Below are 25111 nucleotides of genomic sequence, written 5' to 3' on the forward strand. Positions count from 1 at the left end.
CGATGGTGAGGCAACCGCTTGGGTGGTGCAGCGGTAAGAACGGCTAACAATATGAAAGCATTTTCTCAGTAAATCTTTCTGTGATGTTTGATAGAGGTTAGTACTATCTTATTTTATAGCTGCCAACTGCAGTAAAAGCTCAGCATCATACAGCTGAACTGAAGGGAATGTCATGCCTAAATGAACCAAATCAATTTCACTTTGCTGTATCCTGCCTCACTGCTGCATAGCCCCCTATATCCAATTTACTTTAATTTCCTTTTTTTATCTGGAATCTTTTGATAAAAGATAAATAATGTCTTGAAGTCATACAGTGTCTTAAGAAAAAGAAAAAAAATGTGTATGTGCTTGCAGCATGATACGGTGTACTTAAGCAAATAAAGAGTTGCCCATTTGTTGACTCAGGGTCTAAGGGCAGTGAGATTATCAAATTTCTACAGAATGAAATATCTACAGTACATTAAGCATCAGTTTTACAAATGGGAATTGAGTACTGCAACAAAATATTTAACAGTGAGAATTTTAAAACAAAATACATTCATTGTTAAAGAGGCAATAAACAGTATATAAAAAACACCTAAATAACACTGAGCACTTTTAAAGAGAGAAAACATAAAAATGTAACATTGTTAATGAGTTAAACTAATAATAATAATATTAAACATGAGCTTTTAAAGATTATGCTTATGTTTACAACAGTATTACTCTGCTGCCACCTCCAGGAAAAGAAAAAAAAATCTGTTACTTATATACTGAATAGGGTTCAAAAGATTTAAATTCATTGAAAATGTAAACATAATCAAATGTTATCCTAAAATAGAATAAAACTCCCTTAATCTAAACTCAATTAATTCATACATCAAACCAAAACTCCATCAAAAATGACTTGCAAATTATTAAAGTTATTTATATTGCAATAATAAAAGAAGCAAGACATAAAACACCAACATTTAATACTTACTCAATTTCATATTTATCACCCAATATCTAATGTGTAGAAAAACAAACCGATCCCAAAAATTCACTAAGTTTAAATATAAACATTGATTTACTATAATTATCAGTCTTACATATCATTGTATAAGAATTTTTTTCCTTACTTCCAATGCACACTACTTGAAGTCTCATTTCAGAGATTTCTTGAATGCTTGTTTTTTGTAGTACCAGAAAAATTACAAGGGATTGGTGTCCAAGTTTTCACTTGGACATTTCAATACATTTCACCCTATTACGCAAGTTTACTATGCAAGACACATGCAAGTGAATAGCTTGCATGTGTCGCGTTACTGACTTGTTACACAGCTCAGCTTCAACTTTAAGCCCATTTCAGTGAATGTAAGGTCTTCAGCTGTAGATTAACTAGAGGACTAAAACACTAACACCAGTTTAAATGATAATATACAGTGTAATTTTGCTAGACATAACTAAACCCAGTAGCCAATTTAGTTCCTCCTCCATTGAATAATCCACAGACGTCTTCAGTGTGCTATAAAAAAAATTGGCTAAAACATTTTTATTATGTCAAAAATAGCACCTGAATATATATTTGCTCTTTTTAATATATACTTTTAAGAGAGTATCATTATACTATAGCAATCTTTATATGTCAGGGTATGTATGCAACATTTTTAGAGTCAAAAATCAAACTGGAAAATCTTACAAAATATTTTTAGTTAAAAGGAATAAGAGATATGTGAGTGCTGAATGAGAACCTTTTCAAAATACAATGCAAAAAGTAAAAAGCCTGATGGGCATTTTAGAAAATGCTTAAATTGTATAAATACCATTTTATATATTAACATATTTCCAGCTTTAAGATAGCTTTACACTTGGTTGTCTAAATGTCAATAAAAAGCATTGAAATAATGGGCAATTATACAAATAGAAAAAGAAAATAACTATATTTACAAAATTTGACTGAACATCTGATCTACATAGTGTGGACTAATGGCTACTAGTTACTTCCAGTGTTTGGTACAGGGTCTATATATATATATATATATATATATATATATATATATATATATATATATATATATATATATATATATATATATATATATATACATACACACACACACACACATATACATATACAGTGCATCGCTTTTTCCACATTTTGTTATGTTACAACCTTATTCCAAAATGGATTAATTCATTTTTTTTCTCAGAATTCTACACACAACACCCCATAATGACAATGTGAAAAAAGTTTGAGGTTTTTGCAAATTTATTAAAAATTTAAAAACTGAGAAATTACATGTACATAGGTATTCACAGCCTTTGATCAATATTTTGTCGATGCACCTTTGGCAGCAATTACAGCCTCAAGTCTTTTTGAATATGATGCCACAAGCTTGCCACACCTATCCTTGGCCAGTTTCGCCCATTCCTCTTTGAAGCACCTCTCAAGCTCCATCAGGTTGGATGGGAAGCGTCGGTGCACAGCCATTTTAAGATCTCTCCAGAGATGTTCAATCGGATTCAAGTCTGGGCTCTGGCTGGGCCACTCAAGGACATTCACAGAGTTGTCCTGAGACAACTCCTTTGATATCTTGGCTGTGTGCTTAGGGTCCTTGTCCTCCTGAAAGATGAAACGTCACCCCAGTCTGAGGTCAAGAGCGCTCTGGAGCAGGTTTATATCCAGGATGTCTCTGTACATTGCTGCAGCCAACTTTCCCTTTATCCTGACTAGTCTCCCAGTTCGTACAACTGAAAAACATCTCCACAGCATCATGCTGCCACCACCATGCTTCACTGTAGGAATGGTATTGGCCTGGTGATGAGCGGTGCCTGGTTTCCTCCAAACGTGACGCCTGGCATTCACACCAAAGAGTTCAATCTTTCTCTCATCAGACCAGATAATTTAGTTTTTAATGGTCTGAGTGTCCTTCAGGTGCCTTTTGCCAAACTACAGGTGGGCTGCCATGTGCCTTTTACTAAGGAGTGGCTTCCGCCTGGCCACTTTACCATACTGACCTGATTAGTGGATTGCTGCAGAGATGGTTGTCCTTCTGGAAGGTTCTCCTCTCTCCACAGAGGACCTCTGGAGCTCTGACAGAGTGACCACCGGGTTCTTGGTCACCTCCCTGGCTAAGACCCTTCTCCCCCGATCGCTCAGATTAGATGGCCGGACAGCTCTAGGAAGAGTCCTGGTGGTTATGAACATCTTCCACTGTGCTCATTGGATCCTTCAAAGCAGCAGAAATTTTTCTGTAACCATCCCCAGATTTGTGCCTTGAGACAATCCTGTCTTGGAGGTCTACAGACAATTTATTTGACTTCATGCTTGGTTTGTGCTCTGACATGAACGGTCAACTGTGGGACCTTATATAGACAGGTGTGTGCCTTTCCAAATCATGTCCAATCAACTGAATGTTACACAGGTGGACTCCAATTAAGCTGCAGAAACATCTCAAGGACGATCAAGGGAAACAGGATGCACCTGAGCTCAATCTTGAGTTTCATGGCAAAGGCTGTGAATACTTATGTACATGTGCTTTCTCAGTTTTTTTATTTTTAATAAATTCGCAAAAACCTCAAGTAAACTTTTTTCACATTGTCATTATGGGGTGTTGTGTGTAGAATTCTGAGGAAAAAAATAAATTTAATCCATTTTAGAATAAGGCTGTAACATAACAAAATGTGGAAAAAGTGATGCGCTGTGAATAATTTCCGGATGCACTGTATCTTGACCTGTAATAATCAAAATGTTTTGCTGTTTATCTCAAGCTATAAATCGGAGTTTGACTGGTTGTGTCCTTAATTTTCACAATCTTCAGATATGCTTTATGGCAAATTTAACTTCCTACTGACACTGCGTTAAGGTGGAACAGCTGACAGATTATAAAATTCTAATGAACTGCTATGCAACAAAGTTAAAAACTCAAGAAGCCATTACTGAAATTGAATTGGACTCTTTCTAGAAGCAATCAGATGTTTACAAATTAAAGTATTATAAAAGTCTTGCAAAGAGTAACATTACAATTTTATTCTTACCTTTTTACCAATTAGCTTTTTTCTCAGGAATTCTCTGGCTTCAAACATGTATGGGATATCATACAGGGGACGGAATCTCTTGTCTTTGTCCCTGTTTTTCTCCTAGAAAAAATAACATTAAAAGCAAAAAATATAAAGATCTTTAAAACTTGCTAACTTTTCTTTCTTATAAAATAAACAAAACAAGGAAAACAGCAAAATGCTATTTTGATTAACATTAATATATTTAGTTATTATAAAAGGGGGGTATAATTTTTCAGTATATGATGAAAACAAATGTTAAGTGATGTTAAAACATCTTTCATGATTACATTCTATGACAAGAAAATATATTATTATATTTAAGATATATATTATACAAGAATATATGTTCTTTACAAGCTTCTCAAAGTAAAAAAAATTAGGGTTAAACAATTGTTATGCAAATGTTATTTAGGAAATTTTAAAAAAAGTATAAAAACAAAACAGAATAAACTTGTAACAGTTTGATTTTTATAAACAAATTGCTTGTGGAGGACTACTTTAACCCAATTTCAAGCTCTCCTAATTAAAAAAAAAGAAAAAGAAAAAAAAGAAAAAATAAAGCACAGCATATTCTTCTCATTTATTTCATATATGCAATCTTTATTCAAACAAACGTGCAAATTGCCTGATTATAGTACCAATACACCACTTTCATAAACAGCCTCCATGCAGCTCACAAACCAACCCATGCTTAAATACTTTTTTTCTTTGCCTGTTCTAATAAATAAATTAACAATAAACAGCCTAACATACTCCTATACCACAAAGAGAGTAGATAATAAAATTAAACCTACGTCCTAACACATACCACTATTAAATGATTCTAACAAATTCTTTGCCCTTTCAACTGTTATTAATTTCAGATGAGGTTTTTTAAACCCAGTTTCCAGTTGTCTTGCAAGAAAACGAATCAACCAATGCAGAGTTTCTCTCAGGGTTTCCCCAAAAATTTCTCTTAATTTCACTGCAGACATTTCAGATCTCTACCATGACAAGCCTTCCAAAGCATACTGCACAGAAACATCTACACAGCCTGTAGTAACCACCACTGAGTTTCATGGTGGGTATAAACATTTTCAAAAACACACCAGGGAAAAGCCAATGCCAAATTTGGCATTTAGTCTGAAATCAGAGTTCAATTTTGGACTCATCTGATCATATAACCTGCTTTCAGCTGAATTTAGTCTCTTCCATACATCTTCTGTCACTAGAGCCAAGATATACTGTGTTTTTTTTTGGCCACCTTTCTATAAAGCTGTGAAAGGTGATGCACACGGACAACAGCTATATGCAGTCTCTCTCTAATCTAAGCCACTGTAGCTTGTAACTTCTTCGGAGTTAAACAGTCTTTTGGTGGCCTTTTCACTAGACTTCTTGCTACACAATTACTCAGTTTTTTTTTCCATTCTTAATGACTGGTTTAACTATCATCTATCAACTTTCAAATCATGTCACACTCTCCTTTTAATGTGCAATGTTTTGTTATTTGATCGAGTGATTTGTATTAAAACCATTAACTAATTATGATTTTGGATCAGTCACTTTTGATAACTGAATTGACTGTGCCACAAGGGATAAGCTTATAGTTAAATCCTACTATTTTCATCTGTGCACAAATTACACTTTATAAGTATCTTTACATTTGTCTACCTTTTGAAATGCAATTTAGTCACCTGCTAAACTGAAACAGTTATGCTTTATTCATTGAGATGGCTAGTTAACTTGGCATTAGGGTAGTTGGTAAAGCCAAATTAGTTTAAAAAAAAAATGTATGCATAGCATAACATCTAGATTTGTTCGAGGACTGCAGATGTCAATAGATCAACCTCAGTGGATTGGTTCCACAACCTTCTCAGTGTATTTCAGGGTTGCTCGGGCTAAAACTTCTCACTAGTATTGGGCAGAAAGTTGAGAACAGGTCTGGAAAAGACTCTAGTCAGTCACAAGGACCTCTCTCTCTCTCTCTTTCAAACACACACACACTACTCCCCCCCATCCAGTTACAAGAAAGCTCGATGGGATTATCCTGATTTGGAAACAGCAAGACTACCTATTCCACATGGCAATGACGTTCCCATACCAGTGTTTACCAGACTACCAAACCAGCCACTGTCAGACTCTGAAGAGAGGTAGGGATTGGAGTGTATGGTAGTAGCAGAGGAAGTGAATTTGAGGGAAGCTCTTCGAAGCCTCAATCAATAAGCCAAAAAGAATTCAATTACCTGATTAGAGACTTACATCTGTCCAAGCAAGCATCTGAACTTTTAGCGTCCAGACTTAATGAACGAAATCTTATAAAGGTGGAAGCTAAAATTACAGCCTATCAGACAAGAGAAGAGAGGCTTCTCCCATATTTCAACCAAGAGGATGAACTTGTATACTGCAATGATATCCCAGGAATTGTACTTCAAATGGTACTAACAGAATATCAACCAGAAGACTTGCAGCTTTTTATACACAGCTCCATTAGAAGCTTGAAACGTGTTCTCTTGCACAATAGTAACCATTATGGGTCTCGTCCCATTGCTCACTCAACAAAACTTAAAGAAGAATATACAAATGTAAAAATCGTATTATAGAAAATCTGTTATCATGAACATCAGTGGTGGATTTATGTTGATCTGAAGATGGTGAACTTCTTGCTTGGACAGCAATCTGGATACACAAAATACCCATGCTTCATGTGCCTCTGGGATAGCAGGGTAAAGCAAGATCATTGGACAAAAGTGTCATGGTCTACAAGGGAAGAAATGATTGTTGGCGCTGCAAATATCATCAACAAGCTGCTGGTGGACAAGAACAAAATCATTCTCCCACCGCTTCATTCTAAGCTAGGATTGATGAAGCAATTTGTTAGGGCTTTGGACAAAACAGGTAACTGCTTCAAGTACATTTGTAGATCATTACCAGGACTGAGCATGGAAAAAACTAAAAGCTGGAGTCTTTGATGGTCCTCAGAGTCGTAAACTCGTGAACAATTCCAATTTTACCAAATGCATGAATGACACTGAGGCTAGGGCCTGTAAGAGTTTTGTCTCTGTTGTGAAGAACTACTTGGGTAATCACAAAGCAGACAATTATGAAGAATTGGTGCAAGATATTGCTTGCTAACTTCAGAAATTTGTGAGTTAATATGAGCATAAAGATGCACTCTCTCTAGCCATTTTAACAGATTTCCAGATAACCTTGGAGACTTCAGCAAGGAACAGGGCGAGAGGCTCCACCAGGATATGAAGGAGATGGGACATACACATGATGGCAGACTACTGCTGGAGTCTCCAACGTGATTGTCCTGATGAAACACATAAAAGGAAATCACATAAACAGCATTTTTTGAAGCATTGACATTAATAACAATAACTAATTAATATTGTATTAATCAAATCATACATAACTTTTTTCCTGTCACTGTTAGATATTTTTAATTTCTTTTTTGTATGATGTTAGACTGTTTACTTACTAGTTGTAACTAAAATAAAAATATTCTTGCAATTCTGAATGCTTTTCAAACGAGTTGCGTTAATTAATTAACTATTAAATAGCTCAGAAACCAATCTGGCAAAACCAAATCATATTCTTAATCAGCACCATAAACTTAATATAAAACCGTTCAGACATCGTTGGCATCAAAATCACTGCATACCAGTGATTAACTTCTCACTTACATGTTTGTTAGCTGGTTATGAAAAGATTGCCTCAACATTGAAGTGTCTACAAATTCTATACGTGCATGTGGATTAAAGTGAAATCATTTTTATGGAACCAGATTGAGCTTCTTACAGTGAAAGATGAGATGTTAATGCTTATTGTGTGAACTAATGGAAGTGGCTAAGATCAGGCCAAACATTATTCTAAATTCTAAGAAAAGGTGCATTAAATTCATTTTTGAGTTGCTGCATAAATCTTAAGTAATTGTTCGTAAAATACATATACTGCATTTGTTATAAGTGGTGTGAGCAGGTACAGTAGCCATAAAGGATCCAAAACAGAACACTTTTGGGGGGTGGAGTCAAAAGGCAGTTATTTTCTTGCTGACAAAATATTTATTAGCTACAATACATTATATGCTTAAAAGTTATAGCCTAAATATGTCTAAGTTGGGCACCTTACTCACATACAGCTGTATGTGTACTAACTACGCTAGCATTAACAAAAAGCAAAAATCAGATCCCCATGGCCCCCTAGGATGAAGAACACAAAAAGACTATTGACAGCAAACCACCAAATGATAATAATTATCAAGAAATTTATATTAGATAATTATATATATCATGTAAATCACCAAGTCCTACTTGCACTTTATGAAATGCTGAAGGTGATGATGTTCATCAGCTTAATTAGGATCAATATTAAATGATGAGTTATTCAACGAAGCAAATACTTTTAACACTAGGCCCTTCTCCCGATTGCTCAGTTTGGATGGCCGGCCAGCTCTAGGAAGAGTCCTGGTGGTTTCGAACATTTTCCACTTATGGATGATGGAGGCTACTGTGCTCATTGGGACCAACAAAGCAGCAGAAAATGTTCTGTAACCTTCCCCAGATTTGAGCTTTGACATAATCCTGTCTCTGAGGTCTACAGACAATTCCTTTGACTTCATGCTTGGTTTGTGCTCCGACATGAACTGTCAACTGGGGGAGCTTATATAGACAGGTGTGTGCCTTTCCAAATCATGTCCAATCAACTGAATTTACCACAGGTGGACTCCAATTAAGCTGCAGAAACATCTGAAGAATGATCAGGGGAAACAGGATGCACCTGAGCTCAATTTTGAGCTTCATGGCAAAGGCTGTGAATACTTACACACTTACATGTGCTTTCTCAATTTTTTTATTTTTAAATAAATTTACAAAAACCTCAAGTAAACTTTTTTCAAGTTGTAATTCTGGGGTGTTGTGTGTAGAATTCGGAGGGAAAAAATGAATTTAATCCATTTTGGAATAAGGCTGCAACATAACAAAATGTGGAAAAAGTGATGTGCTGTGAATGCTTTCCAGATGCACTGTATATAGATAGATAGGAAGGAAAGGCACTATATTAAAAGGCAGACAGGGAAGCTGCTATATAATAATAAAATTCTTATTACTATATAGATAGGCAGGGAGTTAATGCAGGCAGAAGGGCGAAGGAAAAAAAAAAAAAATTCTCCCCAGCTGGGAATCGAACTCGGGTCTCAGAGTTATGGCAAGTCTGCTGGGCTCTGTGTGAACCTTTTGTGAAAGTGTTTATTTGATCTTTGGCCCTCAAGCTTCACACATTTTTTAGTTTATGCCTACATGTTGTAACATTTATTACTAAAATATGAAAGAGCTCATCACTTGTCCAATATAGTCCCCACAGTGAACCATGGCGGTGGCAGCATCATGCTGTGGGGGTATTTTTCAGCTGCAGGGACAGGACGACTGGTTGCAATCGAGGGAAAGATGAATTCGTCCAAGTACAGGGATGTCCTGGACAAAAACCTTCTCCAGAGTGCTAAGGACCTCAGACTGGGCCGAAGGTTGACCTTCCAACAAGACAATGACCCTAAGCACACAGCTAAAATAATAGAGTGGCTTCACAACAACTCTGTGACTGTTCTTGAATGGCACAGCCAGAGCCCTGACTTAAACCCAATTGAGCATCTCTGGAGAGACCTAAAAATGGCTATCCACCAACGTTTACCATCCAACCTGACAGAACTGGAGAGGATCTGCAAGGAGGAATGGCAGAGGATGCTCAAATCCAGGTGTGAAAAACTTGTTGCATCTTTCACAGGAAGACTCATGGCTGTATTAGCTCAAAAGGGTGCTTCTACTAAATACTGAGCAAAGGGACTGAATACTTAGGACCATGTGATATTTCAGTTTTTCTTTTTTAATAAATCTGCAACAATTTCAAAAATTATTTTTTTTGTCTGTCAATATGGGGTGCTGTGTGTACATTAATGAGGGAAAAAATAATTTAAATGATTTTAGCAAATGGCTGCAATATAACAGTGAAAAACTGAAGGGGGTGTGAATAATTTTCGTAACCACTGTGTATATATATATATATAAAAGGGGTGTGTGTGTGTGTGTGTATATGTATATATATATATAAATAAATATATATATATATATATATTTGCCACACCTTGAACCATCACCTTATCGTAGTGGAGGGGTTTGCGTGTTCCAATGATCCTAGGAGCTATGTTGTCCGAGGCTTTATACCCCAGGTAGGGCCACCCAAGGCAAACTGGTCCCAGGTGAGGGATGAGACAAAGAGCGGTTCAAAAAACCTCCTATCATGAGCAAAAACTCTGGACAACGTTGTCCCTTGCCCGGGTCACCGGGGTCCCCCTCTGGAGCACAGCCTGGAGGTGGGGTTTGATGGCGAGCGCCTGGTTGACGGGCCTGCACCCAGTGGGCTCGGCCAGGCACAGCCCGAAGAGGTAACGTGGGTTCTCTTTCTCGTGGGCTCACCACCTATGGTAGGGGCCAAGGAGATCAGGTGCAGTGTGAGTTGGGTGGTGGCCGAAGGCGGGGACCTTGGCGGTCTGATCCTCGGCTAAAGAAACTGACTCTTGGGACGTGGAATGTCACCTCTCTGAAGGGGAAGGAGGCTAGATATAGTTGGACTCACCTCGATGCACAGTTTGAACTCTGGACCCAAACTCCTTGAGAGGGGCTGGAGACTCTACCACTCTGGAGTTGCCACCGGTGAGAGGCGGCGAGCAGGTGTGGGCATACTTATTGCCCCCCGACTTATAGCCTGTGCATTGAGGTTTACCCCGGTGGATGAGAGGGTGGCCTCCTTCCACCTTCATGTGGGGTCGAAGGGTCATGAATGTTGCTTGTGCATATGCGCCGAACAGCACTTTGGAGTATCCACCCTTTTTGGAGTCTCTGGAGGGGGTGCTAGAGGGGATTCCTTCTGGGGACTCCCTCGTTCTGCTGGGAGACTTCAATGCTCACGTGGGCAATGACAGTGACACCTGGAAGGACGTGATTGGGAGGAATGCCTCCCACCGATCTGAACCCAAGCGGTGTTATGTTATTGGACCTCTGTGCTCGTCATGGATTGTCCATAACGAACACCATGTTTAAGCATAAGGGTGTTCATATGTGCACTTGGCACCAGGACACCCTAGGCCTCAGTTCGATGATCGACTTTGTGGTCGTGTCATCGGAATTGCGGCCACATGTCTTGGACATTCGGGTGATAAGAGAGGCGGAATGGGTCAAGTGATCACCACCTGGTGCTAAGTTGGCTTCGATGGTGGGGGAAAATGCCGGTCAGGCCTGGTAGGCCCAAACGTGTTGTGAGGGTCTGCTGGGAATGGCTGGCAAAGTCCCCTGTCAGAAGTAGCTTCAACTCCCACCTTCGGCAGAACTTCGACCACGTCCCGAGGGAGGTGGGGGACATTGAGTCAGAATGGGCCATGCTTCATGCCTCTATTGTTGGGGCAGCTGACCGGAGCTGTGGCCGCAAGGTGGTCAGTGCCTGTCATGGCGGCAATCCCCGAACCCGTTGGTTGACACCAGCGGTGAGGGATTCCGTCAAGCTGAAGTCCTATAGGTCTCTGGAGGCAGCTGATAGGTAACCGCAGGCCAAGCGGAATGTGGCGTCGGTGGTTGCGGAGGCAAAAACTTGGGCGTGGGAGGAGTTTGGAGAGGCCATGGAGAACAACTTTGACGGCTTGAGGAGATTCTGGTCTACCATCCGGCATCTCAGGAGGGGGAAGCAGTGCAGTGTCAACACCGTATATGGTGGGGATGGTGCGCTGCAGACCTCAACTCAGAACATTGTGGGTCGGTGGGGAGTACTTCGAAGTCCTCCTCAATCCCACTAACATGCCTTCCACGAGGAAGCAGAGCCTGGGGACTCTGAGGTGGGCTCTCCCATCTCTGGGACTGAAGTCACCAAGGTGGTCAAAAAACTCCTTGGTGGAAGGGCCCGGGGTGGATGAGATCGCCCGAGTTCCTTAAGGCTCTGGATGTTGTAGGACTGTCTTGGTTGACACGCCTCTGCAACATCGCATGGACATCGGGACAGTGCCTCTGGATTGGCAGACCGGGTGGTGGTCCCCTCTTTAAAAAGGGGACCGGAGGGTGTGTTCCAACTATAGAGGAATCACACTCCTCAGCCTCCCTGGAAAAGTCTATTCGGGGGTACTGGAGAGGAGGGTCCGCCGGATAGTCGAACCTCGGATTCAGGAGGAACAGTGTGGTTTTGTCCTGGTCGCGAACAGTGGACCAGCTCTTCACCCTTAGCAGGGTCCTGGAGGGTGCATGGGAGTTTGCCCAACCAGTCTACATGTGTTTTGTGGACTTGGAAAAGGCGTCGACCGTGTCCCTCGGGAATCCTGTGGGGGTGCTCGGGAGTATGGGGTACCGACCCCTGATAAGAGCTGTTCGGTCCCTGTACAACCGTGTCAGAGCTTGGTCCGCATTGCCGCAGTAAGTCGAGCCCGCTTCCAGTGAGAGTTGGACTCGCCAGGGCTGCCCTTTGTCACCGATTCTGTTCATAACTTTTATGGACAGAATTTCTAGGCGCAGCCAGGGTGTTGAAGGGGTCCGTTTGGTGGACTCAGGATTGGGTCACTGCTTTTGCAGATGATGTTGTCCTGTTTGCTTCATCAGGCCGTGATCTTCAGCTCTCTGGATCGGTTCGCAGCTGAGTGTGAAGCGGCTGGGATGAGAATCAGCACCTCCAAATCCGAGACCATGGTCCTCAGCCGGAAAAGGGTGGAGTGCCTTCTCAGGGTTGGGGAGAGATCCTGCCCCAAGTGGAGGAGTTCAAGTATCTCGGGTCTTGTTCACGAGTGAGGGAAGAATGGATCGTGAGATCACAGGCGGATCGGTGCGCGCATCGCAGTGATGCGGGCTCTGCATCGGTCTGTCGTGGTGAAAAAAGAGCTGAGCCGTAAGGCAAAGCTCTCAATTTACCAGTCGATCTACATTCCTACCCTCACCTATGGTCATGAGCTATGGGTAGTGACCGAAAGAACGAGATCGCGAATACAAGCGGCTGAAATGAGTTTCCTCCGCAGGGTGTCTGGGCTTTCCCTTAAAGATAGGGTGAGGAGCTCAGTCATCCGGGAGGGGCTCAGAGTAGAGCCGCTGCTCCTCCGCATCGAGAGGAGTCAGATGAGGTGGCTCGGGCATCTGATCAGGATGCCTCCTAGATGCCTCCCTGGTGAGGTGTTCCGAGCACGTCCAACCGGGAGGAGGCCCCGGGGAAGACCCAGGACACGCTGGAGGGAATATGTCTCCGGCTGCCCTGGGAACGCCTTGGGATTCTCCCGGAAGAAGTGGCCGGGGAGAGGGAAGTCTGGGCCCGACCTCGGATAAGCGGAAGAGGATGGATGGATGGATCTACATCTCTCTCTCTCTATATCTCCTTTGGGGTGCGAGCAGCTGTTTCCGTGGGTGCCAGAATCCATCAAGGAAGAAAAATGAAAAACATTATTTGTACAAAATCTTAATTTATCAATCCATTCCTAAATAATTAAATGGGCAGGCTATTTCGTATCAGTGCAATATGCTGCTTGTTAAAACGGATGACTCCTGCTCTTACGTGCACTTACTGAAGTGCTGCGTGAGTATCATGAACTACCGTATCTGTTCAAGTTCTATTTAAATTTTAAATATAAGTAATTTTTATTTAGTCGACAGAAATATGTTTGGTAAGAATGTAAGTTAAATTTAGTCATCATTGCATAAATTTTTCTTCACCATATAAAGTTTAAGAGTAAATTCAACATTCCTACCAAAGATAAGATGTCGACTAAATAGAAACTACTTATATATAGATAACTACTTATACTACTTATATCCAAATTCGAGCTATTGAGCTGTCGCCTGCCTGGATAAGTCACCCTCGCTTCGCTCTTACTTTTTACCGCTCATTTAATCATGGCTAGTCGCGAAAAAATTAGAACATGGAAGGAGGATTACACTGAGTATGGCTTTACCAAAACAATTATTGATGGCGAATAAAGTATCCATTATTCATGAAGCTTCAATTGGTGATCTGTTTATCTGTGTTAACCTCATATTTTTTCATAGTTATTCTCAAACCAAGGGGGTGCGAGGGTAAAATGAATCGGGTAGCGCTGATATACAGTGGTGTGAAAAACTATTTGCCCCTTCCTGATTTCTTATTCTTTTGCATGTTTGTCACACAAAATGTTTCTGATCATCAAACACATTTAACCATTAGTCAAATATAACACAAGTAAACACAAAATGCAGTTTTTAAATGATGGCTTTTATTATTTAGGGAGAAAAAAAATCCAAACCTATATGGCCCTGTGTGAAAAAGTAATTGCCCCCTTGTTAAAAAATAACCTAACTGTGGTGTATCACAATTTCAGTTCAATTTCCGTAGCCACCCCCAGGTCTGATTACTGCCACACCTGTTTCAATCAAGAGATCACTTAAACAGGAGCTGCCTGACACAGAGAAGTAGACCAATAGCACCTCAAAAGCTAGACATCATGCCAAGATCCAAAGAAATTCAGGAACAAATGAGAACAGAAGTAATTGAGATCTATCAGTCTGGTAAAGGTTATAAAGCCATTTCTAAAGCTTTGGGACTCCAGCAAACCACAGTGAGAGCCATTATCCACAAATGGCAAAAACATGGAACAGTGGTGAACCTTCCCAGGAGTGGCCGGCCAACCAAAATTACCCCAAGAGCGCAGACACGACTCATCCGAGAGGTCACAAAAGACCCCAGGACAACGTCTAAAGAACTGCAGGCCTCACTTGCCTCAATTAAGGTCACTGTTCACGGCTCCACCATAAGAAAGAGACTGGGCAAAAACGGCCTGCATGGCAGATTTCCAAGACGCAAACCACTGTTGAGCAAAAAGAACATTAGGGCTCATCTCAATTTTGCTAAGAAACATCTCAATGATGGCCAAGGCTTTTGGGAAAATACCTTGTGGACTGATGAGACAAAAGTTGAACTTTTTGGAAGGCAAATGTCCGCTACATCTGGCGTAAAAGGAACACAGCATTTCAGAAAAAGAACATCATACTAACAGTAAAATATGGTGGTGGTAGTGTGATGGTCTGGGGTTGTTTTGCTGCTTCAGGACATGGAAGGCTTGCTGTGATAGATGGAACCATGAATTCTACTGTCTACCAAAAAATCCTGAAGGAGAATGTCCGGCAATCTGTTCGTCAACTCAAGCTGAAGCTTGACCCAAAACACACCAGCAAATCCACCTCTGAATGGCTGAAGAAAAACAAAATGAAGACTTTGGAGTGGCCTAGTCAAAGTCCTGACCTGAATTCAATTGAGACGCTATGGCATGACCTTAAAAATGCGCTTCATGCTAGAAAACCCTCAAATAAAGCTGAATTACAACAATTCTGCAAAGATGAGTGGGCCAAAATTCCTCCAGAGCGCTGTAAAAGACTCATTGCAAGTTATCGCAAACGCTTGATTGCAGTTATTGCTGCTAAGGGTGGCCCAACCAGTTATTAGGTTCAGGGGCAATTACTTTTTCACACAGGGTATTGTAGGTTTGGATTTTTTTTTCTCCCTAAATAATAAAAACCATCATTTAAAAACTGCATTTTGTGTTTACTTGCGTTATATTTGACTAATGGTTAAATGTGTTTGATGATCAGAAACATTTTGTGTGAAAAACATGCAAAAGAATAAGAAATCAGGAAGGGGGCAAATAGTTTTTCACACCACTGTATATATATTGAATATATTGAAATAGTTTTACTGTCAAATAATGCAAACAATACGCAGTACATGTTTCGCCCTAATTCTAGGCTCACCAGGCATACACACGCACTGCACCCCTCTCGGGAATCGAACCTCGGACGTCAGCGCTAGAGGCAAAGCCTCTCGTGTTGCGCCACGGTGTGTGGTTCGTTTATTTGACAGTATGTAGATCGGGATGTATATATATATATATATATATATATATATATATATATACACACACACACACACACACATACTCCTGTAACCACAATAAATGCCTTTATTTTATAGACAAACCAGGGATGGACAAGTTCCTTTCTATTGCAGCCACAGCCACGACACACATAAAAAACATCAATAATAACTCATAAACTTGCAATATCATTTAGGAAAATCGCAACATTTTACTCACCAAAAATTCGGATTATTTGTAAACAAGATCCATCCTCCTCTCTTTCCTCAAAAACAGTTCAATTACTCTGTCGTACGGATTATCCATTTGCTTCAGTTCCATCAAAACCTCACTTTCTATCGCCATCGAAGCTAATGCTGAAAGGCGAACCCGCCCAATGGCATTTCTGGCATATGTTTGATTTCACTTCATGGTTGAAAATGTCCGCTCGACAGAAGCAGTGTACACAGGAATGCTCACCGCCAAATATACCAATGTGAACAGCTGCCCCATGCTCTCATTCAGATTTTTCTGATGAAGGAAGTCAAGAAGATCAGTGGGAGATTCTCCTGCAAAATCATCCATGGCATACATTACAGTCAGTTCTGTTTTTAGCCGAAACAGATCAAAAAGCGCTCCGTGGCTGTTGTATTAAAGTGGAGAAGGCCGCATGCGTGAAATTTTTCATGTATTCCCGAAACTACTGGGGCTCGAGGAGCATGACAAACATCAGGTTTTCATGGTCTTGAAATCTGGTTTGTGTCTGACAAATTTCAGCCTTCTACCTACACGGGAAGTTGGAGAATTAGTGATGAGTGAGTGAGTGAGTGAGTGAGGGCTTTGCCTTTTATTAGTGTATATATAAAATTCTTTTCCCATTTGAAACGGAAATTACGTATGACCACGTGAAACGGAAATTACGTATGACCACAGAACATACAGGAACTAATGACTCTGTTTGTGGACGCTATTTTTATATCGTCTTTACGAATTGTTATTATTTGTCTGAGATCTATTTTACTAAATTGAGTGCTTCTGCTCATGCTGAATTAGTAAGCACCTTCAGATACTATGATGTTAAAGCCGCGCTGACAAAAAAAAAAGAGGCTTGGGTATATATGACATTTGGAATAATTCATTTTATGACCTGTATTGCACATTTCTGAAAACGTTGTTGCACTAATGCAACATTATATTCATTTGCATCCCTTCATGTGGTTGTAGTTAGTGACTGCGCTTGGTTTTTTGTTCTGATCTTGTTGCTGCATCTTGGGGAAAAGCATTTCTTTTTTTTTACTGAAGTTCCCTTCTTGAAGTGATGGCTGCTTCTTAGCCTTGGCAAACTACTGGCACACAGCTTTAGCTCAAAAGACTGGATCTCAGCTTCTGTTCCACAAAGAAATGTTTGTGGAAGTCGGCACTCCAAGCAGGAGGCCCACAGCGGCCAGTTTACGAGAAGATTTTACAAAGTCATTTTGTAGAGTACCCCCACCCTGAGAGAATCCCAGAAAGTTTAGCCAGTGTCCAGCAAATACCTCAGAGAGACAGGTTCTTCAGGAGGGTGCAGAGTTTTAAAGGAAGGTTGAGCCTTCTCTTGAAATGATCAAAAATCTCTTCCGGCTAAAAAATCACTGTCTTCTAATTGGTGGGTTCTTCTAACCATCTTAGTTGTCAACCATTGAATTTTATGATTTTGTCCTTGCTTGGGTCCATTTCATGCCTCAAGAGGTCTGCAGACAAGCCTCTGGAGAAATTTCAGTGCATTTCTGTTTTACACATTTGTTATCAGATGAAATTCAGGCAGATCCAGGTACAAGTTACATTCAGGCACTTAGTTTGAAATGCAAGTGGGGGCTTTGTGCAGCTGGATGCCTGCAACTCTGTTAAAACTGCTTTTTTCCTATCAAATGCTCAATCCGATCCAAGCATCTGTGGGATGTCCAATCCATGGAGGCCCTACCTCACAACCTACAGATCTGCAGCTAAAGCTTTGGTGCCAGATACCACATGACACCTTCAAATGTCTTGTGAAGGCTATGCCTCGATAGATCAGAGCTGTTATGGTGGCACAAAAGGGAATTACATAATTTTAAGCTGGTGGGTTTAATGCAGAGGCTCTTCAATGTAGGTTCACATATAAAAATACAAAAATATAAGAAGAGACTCATATATACAGTATACAATAGAAATGAGTACACCCCTGCTGAAAATTAACAAATCCATCTCTCTCTCTTTACAAGAAACAAAGATTTGGTGTTACTATATGACAGCAGTATGTCTGCAACAATAGTAATGTTTTGGTTTGTTTTGTTTTTTTAAACAAAAATGGTAACAGGCCATGTAGAAAAAAATTAGAACACACTTGGAAAAATTGTATACTAAAACTCTAGGAAACTGGAAACTGTTTGCTGACATTAAATAAGGGTTACTGATTAGCAGATGAATCTGTTGAGCCATCATACTCAAATAGGTGTAATCAGTTTATCTTCAATTAAGAGTGGTACTTAACTCACTGAATGAGTTAGAATGAATCATCTTTAGACTTCTGGAAAATTATTTTATTACACAAAAGACGACAAGGGTACAAGATTAGCATATCACTTATTAAACCAAAATACTGTATCAATAGTGATAGATATTCACAAAATATGGACTTGTCATAAAGCCTGAAATATTTAGATATGATGAGCATATTGTGCTGAAAAGACATGTATGACAAATGAAAACCAGGTGCATTACAGCTGGCAAAAGATGTAGAAAACCAAACTACAGTAAAATGCAAAGAAGTAGAATGACTGCCATCCACACAAGAAGCCACTGAAGAAGCCAAAGCACAATACTGCCCATTTAGCCTTTATGAAGATCCATATTAAAAAAGTGAACACTTTTTCACATCTGTTCTTTGGGCTGGTGAGACGAAAACCAATTTTGAGTGAAAGTACTGCAGTAGCCAGATATGTCATGTTACCTCAACCCAGCTGAGCAACAGGAGGGAATTCTGAAAATACAAGATGCACAACATTCCCCCATCAATAAAAAAAAAAGGTATTCAAGAAGGTCATCCTCCAAGAGTACAACAGGATAGATAACACACTATGCCATGAATTTGTACATTCAAAGCCATCAAGGATCAGTGCAGTACTAAAAATAGCAGAAACAGAACAAGTACTAGTACATACACTTTTAGAATTTAACCAAGGATATACTAATTTTTGTCAGCCTTGATCTGACCAAGATTTCCTAATTTAGTTTTTAGTAAGTTTTGCTATTGAAAACTCACATGTGAAACATAACATATTCAAAAGATAACTATGCTTTATATTATTACCTAATGTTATTTTACAATGGAAACATGAAGCAGTTTGCCAAGCATGCATATTTACTGTGTACACCATATTTGACAAATTCTCAGATAAAACAAAATCAGATTACCAGGGTGTAGTGCCCCTGCATTTCATCCTTAACAGTAGAATCCCTTAAGCCTGCAAAAATATCCGTAATGCCAAGCCCCCTTGATTTTACTCACACCTCCTCATCACTGCATTGACACGGACGGTGCCATTGTTTTGCATCCACCACTGAGGCAGCTGAAGTCAGAAACAAAATATTCTCAACTGAAGTCTGTTTATCTCAGAGTGAGGTGTCTGGAATTGTATATGAAAATAGATTCTAAATGCATACATTTCATGTGTGTTCCATGTCTACATTGATCTGTGTAAATGTTATTTCTTGAGAGGCAACAAATGTTGAACACATAAGTAAAACAGAATTTCTTTCAAAAGTCATAGTGATAATGACAAAATGTTGATGTGAAGTGTGTAATGTGTTAAAACTGAAGTCCAAAAATCAAATTAACACTTTCACAAAAGTATAAAAAAAACAAGTGTGCTTGTATTCAAGAATAAAACTGAAGAAAATGTTCAAGTTACATTTTGCTATCAATGTGTGAAAACTGAAAACCAAATATCAATTGATACTAAGTAAAGGACATTTGCATTTTTCACAGAGGAAACATGGCGGTCTTACAGATATCTGCTTCATTGGTGCATGAGTAAGAACTGCTGCTTAGTGATCGAGATGTTCCTGGTTTGATTTCACACCTCTGCATGTTAGATGGCATATGCCTTGAATGGCATGCCTTTAGATCCCCCCTTAAACATGCCTTTCAGATAATCCTAGGTAACACTTAATCTGTTAAATTCACTTGACTGCTACCTTAAAAGTCACAATTACTGGTCTGCAGGCTTAAAGACTCTGTCTACATCCTGGAAAAAGGAATACAACATCATGGATAAGACTACTAAGATCTGGCCAGACACACTATAAATTGCAATTACAATATCTTCTATCTGCAACATATACCTCTGAAAATAACATGTAGTAGTAACCATGAAAATTTATAGGCTAACAAAAGGAAGGCAACATTCACAAGTCATTACTCTGGTAAGATAATTGTAGGTATTTACAGTTTTATGGCAAAATAAAAACTACAGTGATAGAACTAGTACTGTGCTATATTATAGAATTTTAATCTATTCAAAAAAATACTGTTTAGTTCTAGTGTCAAGCCAGCAATAGTGCTGGTTTCTGATTGCTTCCCAAAAAATATGTAAAATAAATGATGTTTCATGATCAAATTACTGCCCCTGACACAGCAAAAAATGCAATACTACAGTATTACTAATCATTAGTGACAGCTACATATTTAAGCGCACTACAAAAAAATCCCTAAGGAAGGAAAAAAGGAGATGTCTTGATAAAAATGAATTGAAATTCAAATTAAAGACACATTATGTGCATACTGAACATGTGTTTGAAAGCTGAAAAACATTTACCAAAACTATTGAAATTAAAATGAATAAATCAAAAATAAGTTTGATGAGAAGGAGACATACATTTTTTAACATGCAAATCTTTTGCCTTTGAATGCAATAAATTCTAATCTATTTATATTACTTATTACATATAATGATTTGTAACTTTCCTCCATTCAAACTAAACAGCCACTTGTATCAAAGTGGCTACATAATAAAACATGCAAACATGTCTGCAAAGAAACAAAACTGCCTTAAGGTTCGGTTTACAGCAGAAATGCAGTTATGTATATTTAAATGCCTCTTAAAATTATACGGCATTTCATGATTGAAAGCTGGAAAACAAATTACACTGTAAATGAAAAGTAAGTAAAGCTGCTTATGCTTTCAAAGAAAAACATAAAAAGGAACAAATTTAATAGAGAATTTTAATCCTTCCATTTTTCATATTACCTGTCTGTGTTAACTCTGAAGAAAAATTATACACTTAAATAAGACAGCTCCAAAAGTGGAGTTTGAAATTGGGAGTGAAAAGTTTGTTTTTATAATGGTACAATAAAACATTTACTTCTGAAGACACACTAAATTATAACCCTTCTGAAGGCTTGCAGCTTCAGGTTGCCTATATACCTTATGCAATTTATGCTCTATTGATATACTGCAAATGTGTCACCAGGTGAAATATATAGACTTGTTGGATCATTTCCTCAGCTGTTGTCTGCAGTGACAAAGATGAATGTGATATCATGCTCAAGGTTGTACACTGTCATTTAGATACAAAAAGACTTATCGTCCGCTTTTCTGGTAAAAAGGTACACTATAACGCATAATGACAAAAATTCAATTTTCTCATGTTTAAAAACCATAATGGATTTTTTTAGACCAATAACAATACTGATATTCAGGCAGCAAAGACTGATGATTAACAATAAATTTTGCGTAGATATTGCTGGTGTCTTTAAGTATTAGTTTTCCTAGAAAAAAAAATATGAAAAAAAATATTTTCACATAAAATGTTTAACATTTAACCAGTTTAAGTTACATTTACTATTAACACCCACTGAAAAAAATGCATGGTCTTGAGAAAACAATTTTACAACAGTGAACATTGGCATGCACTTTAAATTATTAGAGCATTAGCTTATAACGTATTTTAACTTTTACTCTCTTTCTTTGCCTTCCTCTTTCCGAAAGGAGGTTGTAACATTTTCACATACAAATCAAACTCTTAATATTTCCAGTCCACTAATGGCAGACTGTCATGGAAGATGCAGCACATTAGAAAGATTGGTATGTTTTATTATATACTGAAAATGTATAAACTGGTGGACGTATCAGAAAGTTCTTAATAACTGCCTTGATCATTAACAGAAAACAGACAGTGAATTTAGGAGGTAGAAAAAAGTAGAAAATATACTTTTCCATAAATATGACCAAGCAGAAAAGAATATGCAAGATCACCTATTAAACTGAAATTCCAATTCAGAATTCATTTCATTAATTAAGAATGACGTGCAAATAAACATAAATATCATGCATACATTGTCAGGCCTGTTTAACCTAATTCAGAATAGGAGGTGTTGGAGCTTCATCAGCAACACTGAGCACAATGCAGGTACCACCACCTGACAGATCACCAGTCCATTGCAAGGGTCTCTCATGCAAACATCTGCTTTCATGCTCAACAGAAATCTCTATTCAACCGTACCTGTATGCCTTTGAGGATGGATCAGAACACAAGAGACCCCAGAGTGAAATATACCATAACAAGGAAAAATGTGCAGGTTCTAAATGCTCATGCCAAGCATGGATCCATGAAGCAGAACCGCCAAACAATGGAGTACCTTGATGCCCATCAACATATACTACATATTAATTACATTTATATTGTGATTTTCTCACTAATCAAAGTGCTTTATGTACAGAAAACACTTCAACCACAGCCTAGGGTGTGCTCAGTACATCAGTGCTGTAAAGAAACCAAATAACCCAAATTTCAAAACCATTAGGTACCAGAATTTCAAGATTTTCAGCACCGCAAGTAAAAAATAAAAATGGTTTTAATCCTATCTGGACTCCACTGGGAACCTGAAGCCATCTATATCAATAAATACTTGCTTGATAAAATGTGCCTTAAAAAACTTTAACCTTATAATATTGAGGAAGGTTCTACAGATATATTGACAAAAATTCAATATTGCCCAATATATATCAGCATCCCATACTACTTCATTATCACTCCAAAAGATTAGATAATTGTGTTTGGTGCAATTCGTAATGGGGTGCAAATTTTGTCAACTTCTGCTGCTAAAGGAAAAATAAATAACTATTCTCTTTTTAAACAATGATCATTTCTTTGATTTGGAATACCATCAAATATGTGGAAGAGCTCTTTTGAAAGAATCTCCTCATACATCCTCCACTGTTTTTGAATGGAAATGCATTTGGCTTTTACTTAAAAATGTTATTACTCAAAAAAATGAAGTGGTATTGCTCAAAATGTTACCTAACCAAAATAAATTAACTTGTAGACGTACACAGCTCATTCTTCAAAAATACATATTTTTCCACGTGTTTAAGGAATGTTACAAGCAAATTTCTGGAGAGAAACAAATTTGATACACAGAAAGTGACATTTAAATTTGAAAACTGAACTTAAGCTTTTTGGTTTATTTCATAATCATCCCTCTCATGGTAATACTGTTTAACAATTTGCTATTACATTAGAAAATGTATAATAATAAAAGCAAACTTACTGTTCAGAAATCAAACATCCTTGAGTGTAACATTTAACTTGGCACTGAAACCCTTTCACTGTAAAGCTATACATATACATACATACATATATTATACGCACATATAAAATATATATATATATATATATTTTATATAAAAAATATATATATATAAAATATATATATATATTTTATATAAAAAATATATATATATATAAAATATAAAACTATATATATTATATATATATAAAATATATATTATATATTATATATTATATAATATTATATATTATATAATATAATATATATACAGTGGTACCTCGGTATACGTCTGCTTTGGAATAAGTCCATTTTGGTATATGTCCTGTTTGGACACAAAAAATTTTGCTTGGTATACGACCTTTGTTTGGAATACAACTCGCATGCTAACCTGATTTACCTCTCTCGAGACAAAGCCACGACTGCCCACAAGCGTTAGTGCGCCAGTTGCTAGCATTCAGTGAACAACCCGCACTATAACTCTCTGTGAACTTTCACATGTGTGATTATAGTGGGTCCACAGCTCCTGTCAAAGTCCAGCTTTAAAATAATCACCGCGTTCGCAGCTTGGTGAGGGGGCGTGGGGGTTATGTGGCTGAAGGTTGTCAGGGCGATTAGTGATGTGGGCGTTTCTCAGCAAAGTGCACTTGTGAGGGACCGTCCGCATTCATGATTGTTCCTGGGGCTGCTTATCTTGATAAACAGAAGCACGAGTGAGCTAGAAGGGGAGTAAAAAGAAAAAGAAGACGGGAGGTTGAATGAGTGAGAGAGAGAGGGCTGCTTATCTTGATAAACAGAAGCGCGAGTTGGCTTGAAGGGAAGTAAAAAAGAACGGACGAGAGAGAGAGAGAGCGAGCGCATGGATGAAGTGGCTGAAGCAGGCAGACCGAAGGTCAGCTGCAAGTAGGGCAACTCCCCAGTTGAGAAGCAGGCACCGGGCTTCTTGTTTTTTTTTTTTTTAAAGAATGCTTCCTGCTTTTAACTTCGTTGTTTTTAAGAAGACTTTTTTCTATTGTTTTTAACCTCCACGTTTCACTTCTGATTTTATGGATTATTTATTGGAACTTTGGAGACTGCACTTTAATTTGAACACCTTGTTTTGTTAATCTATAATAATAAAAGGCAAAGCCCTTACTGACTGACTGACTCATCACTAATTCTCCAACTTCCCATGTAGGTAGAAAGCAGAAATTTGGCAGGCTTATTCCTTACAGCTTACATACAAATGTTAAGCAGGTTTCATTTCGAAATTCTACACGTAACGGTCGACAACGTCCGCCATGTTGAACTTTCTTATTTATGGCCCCATCTTCACGAAATTTGGTAGGCGGCTTCCCTGCGCTAAACGAAACCGATGTACTTACTTATTTCAATGGTATGACGCCACTGTCGGCCGCCATATTGAACTTTCCAAAGTCACCAATTTTCAAACTTCCCGTGTAGGTAGAAGGCTGACCCCACCTTCACGAAATTTGGTAGGTGGCTTACCTGTGCTAACCAAAACCGATGTACGTACTTATTTTGGTGGTATAACGCCACTGTCGGTCTCCATATTGAATTTTCCAAACGTCACTATTTTTCCAACTTCCCGTGTAGGTTACAAAAGTTAAGCAGGTTTCATTTTGAAATTC

General features: G+C 38.7%; 1 protein-coding gene across 1 annotated transcript in view; it reads right to left on the minus strand.

Moving 5' to 3' along the window:
• The window catches only part of snd1 (staphylococcal nuclease and tudor domain containing 1), a 449554-nt gene that overhangs the window by 278276 nt on the left and 146167 nt on the right, over positions 1-25111 (minus strand). The window contains exon 11 of the mRNA XM_039761451.1: positions 4000-4101. Coding sequence (XP_039617385.1) covers positions 4000-4101 — 102 coding nt within the window. The remainder of the gene's footprint in view (positions 1-3999; positions 4102-25111) is intronic.

The sequence above is a fragment of the Polypterus senegalus genome, chromosome 8 (genome assembly GCF_016835505.1).
Source record: "Polypterus senegalus isolate Bchr_013 chromosome 8, ASM1683550v1, whole genome shotgun sequence".
NCBI classification, from domain to species: domain Eukaryota; kingdom Metazoa; phylum Chordata; class Cladistia; order Polypteriformes; family Polypteridae; genus Polypterus; species Polypterus senegalus.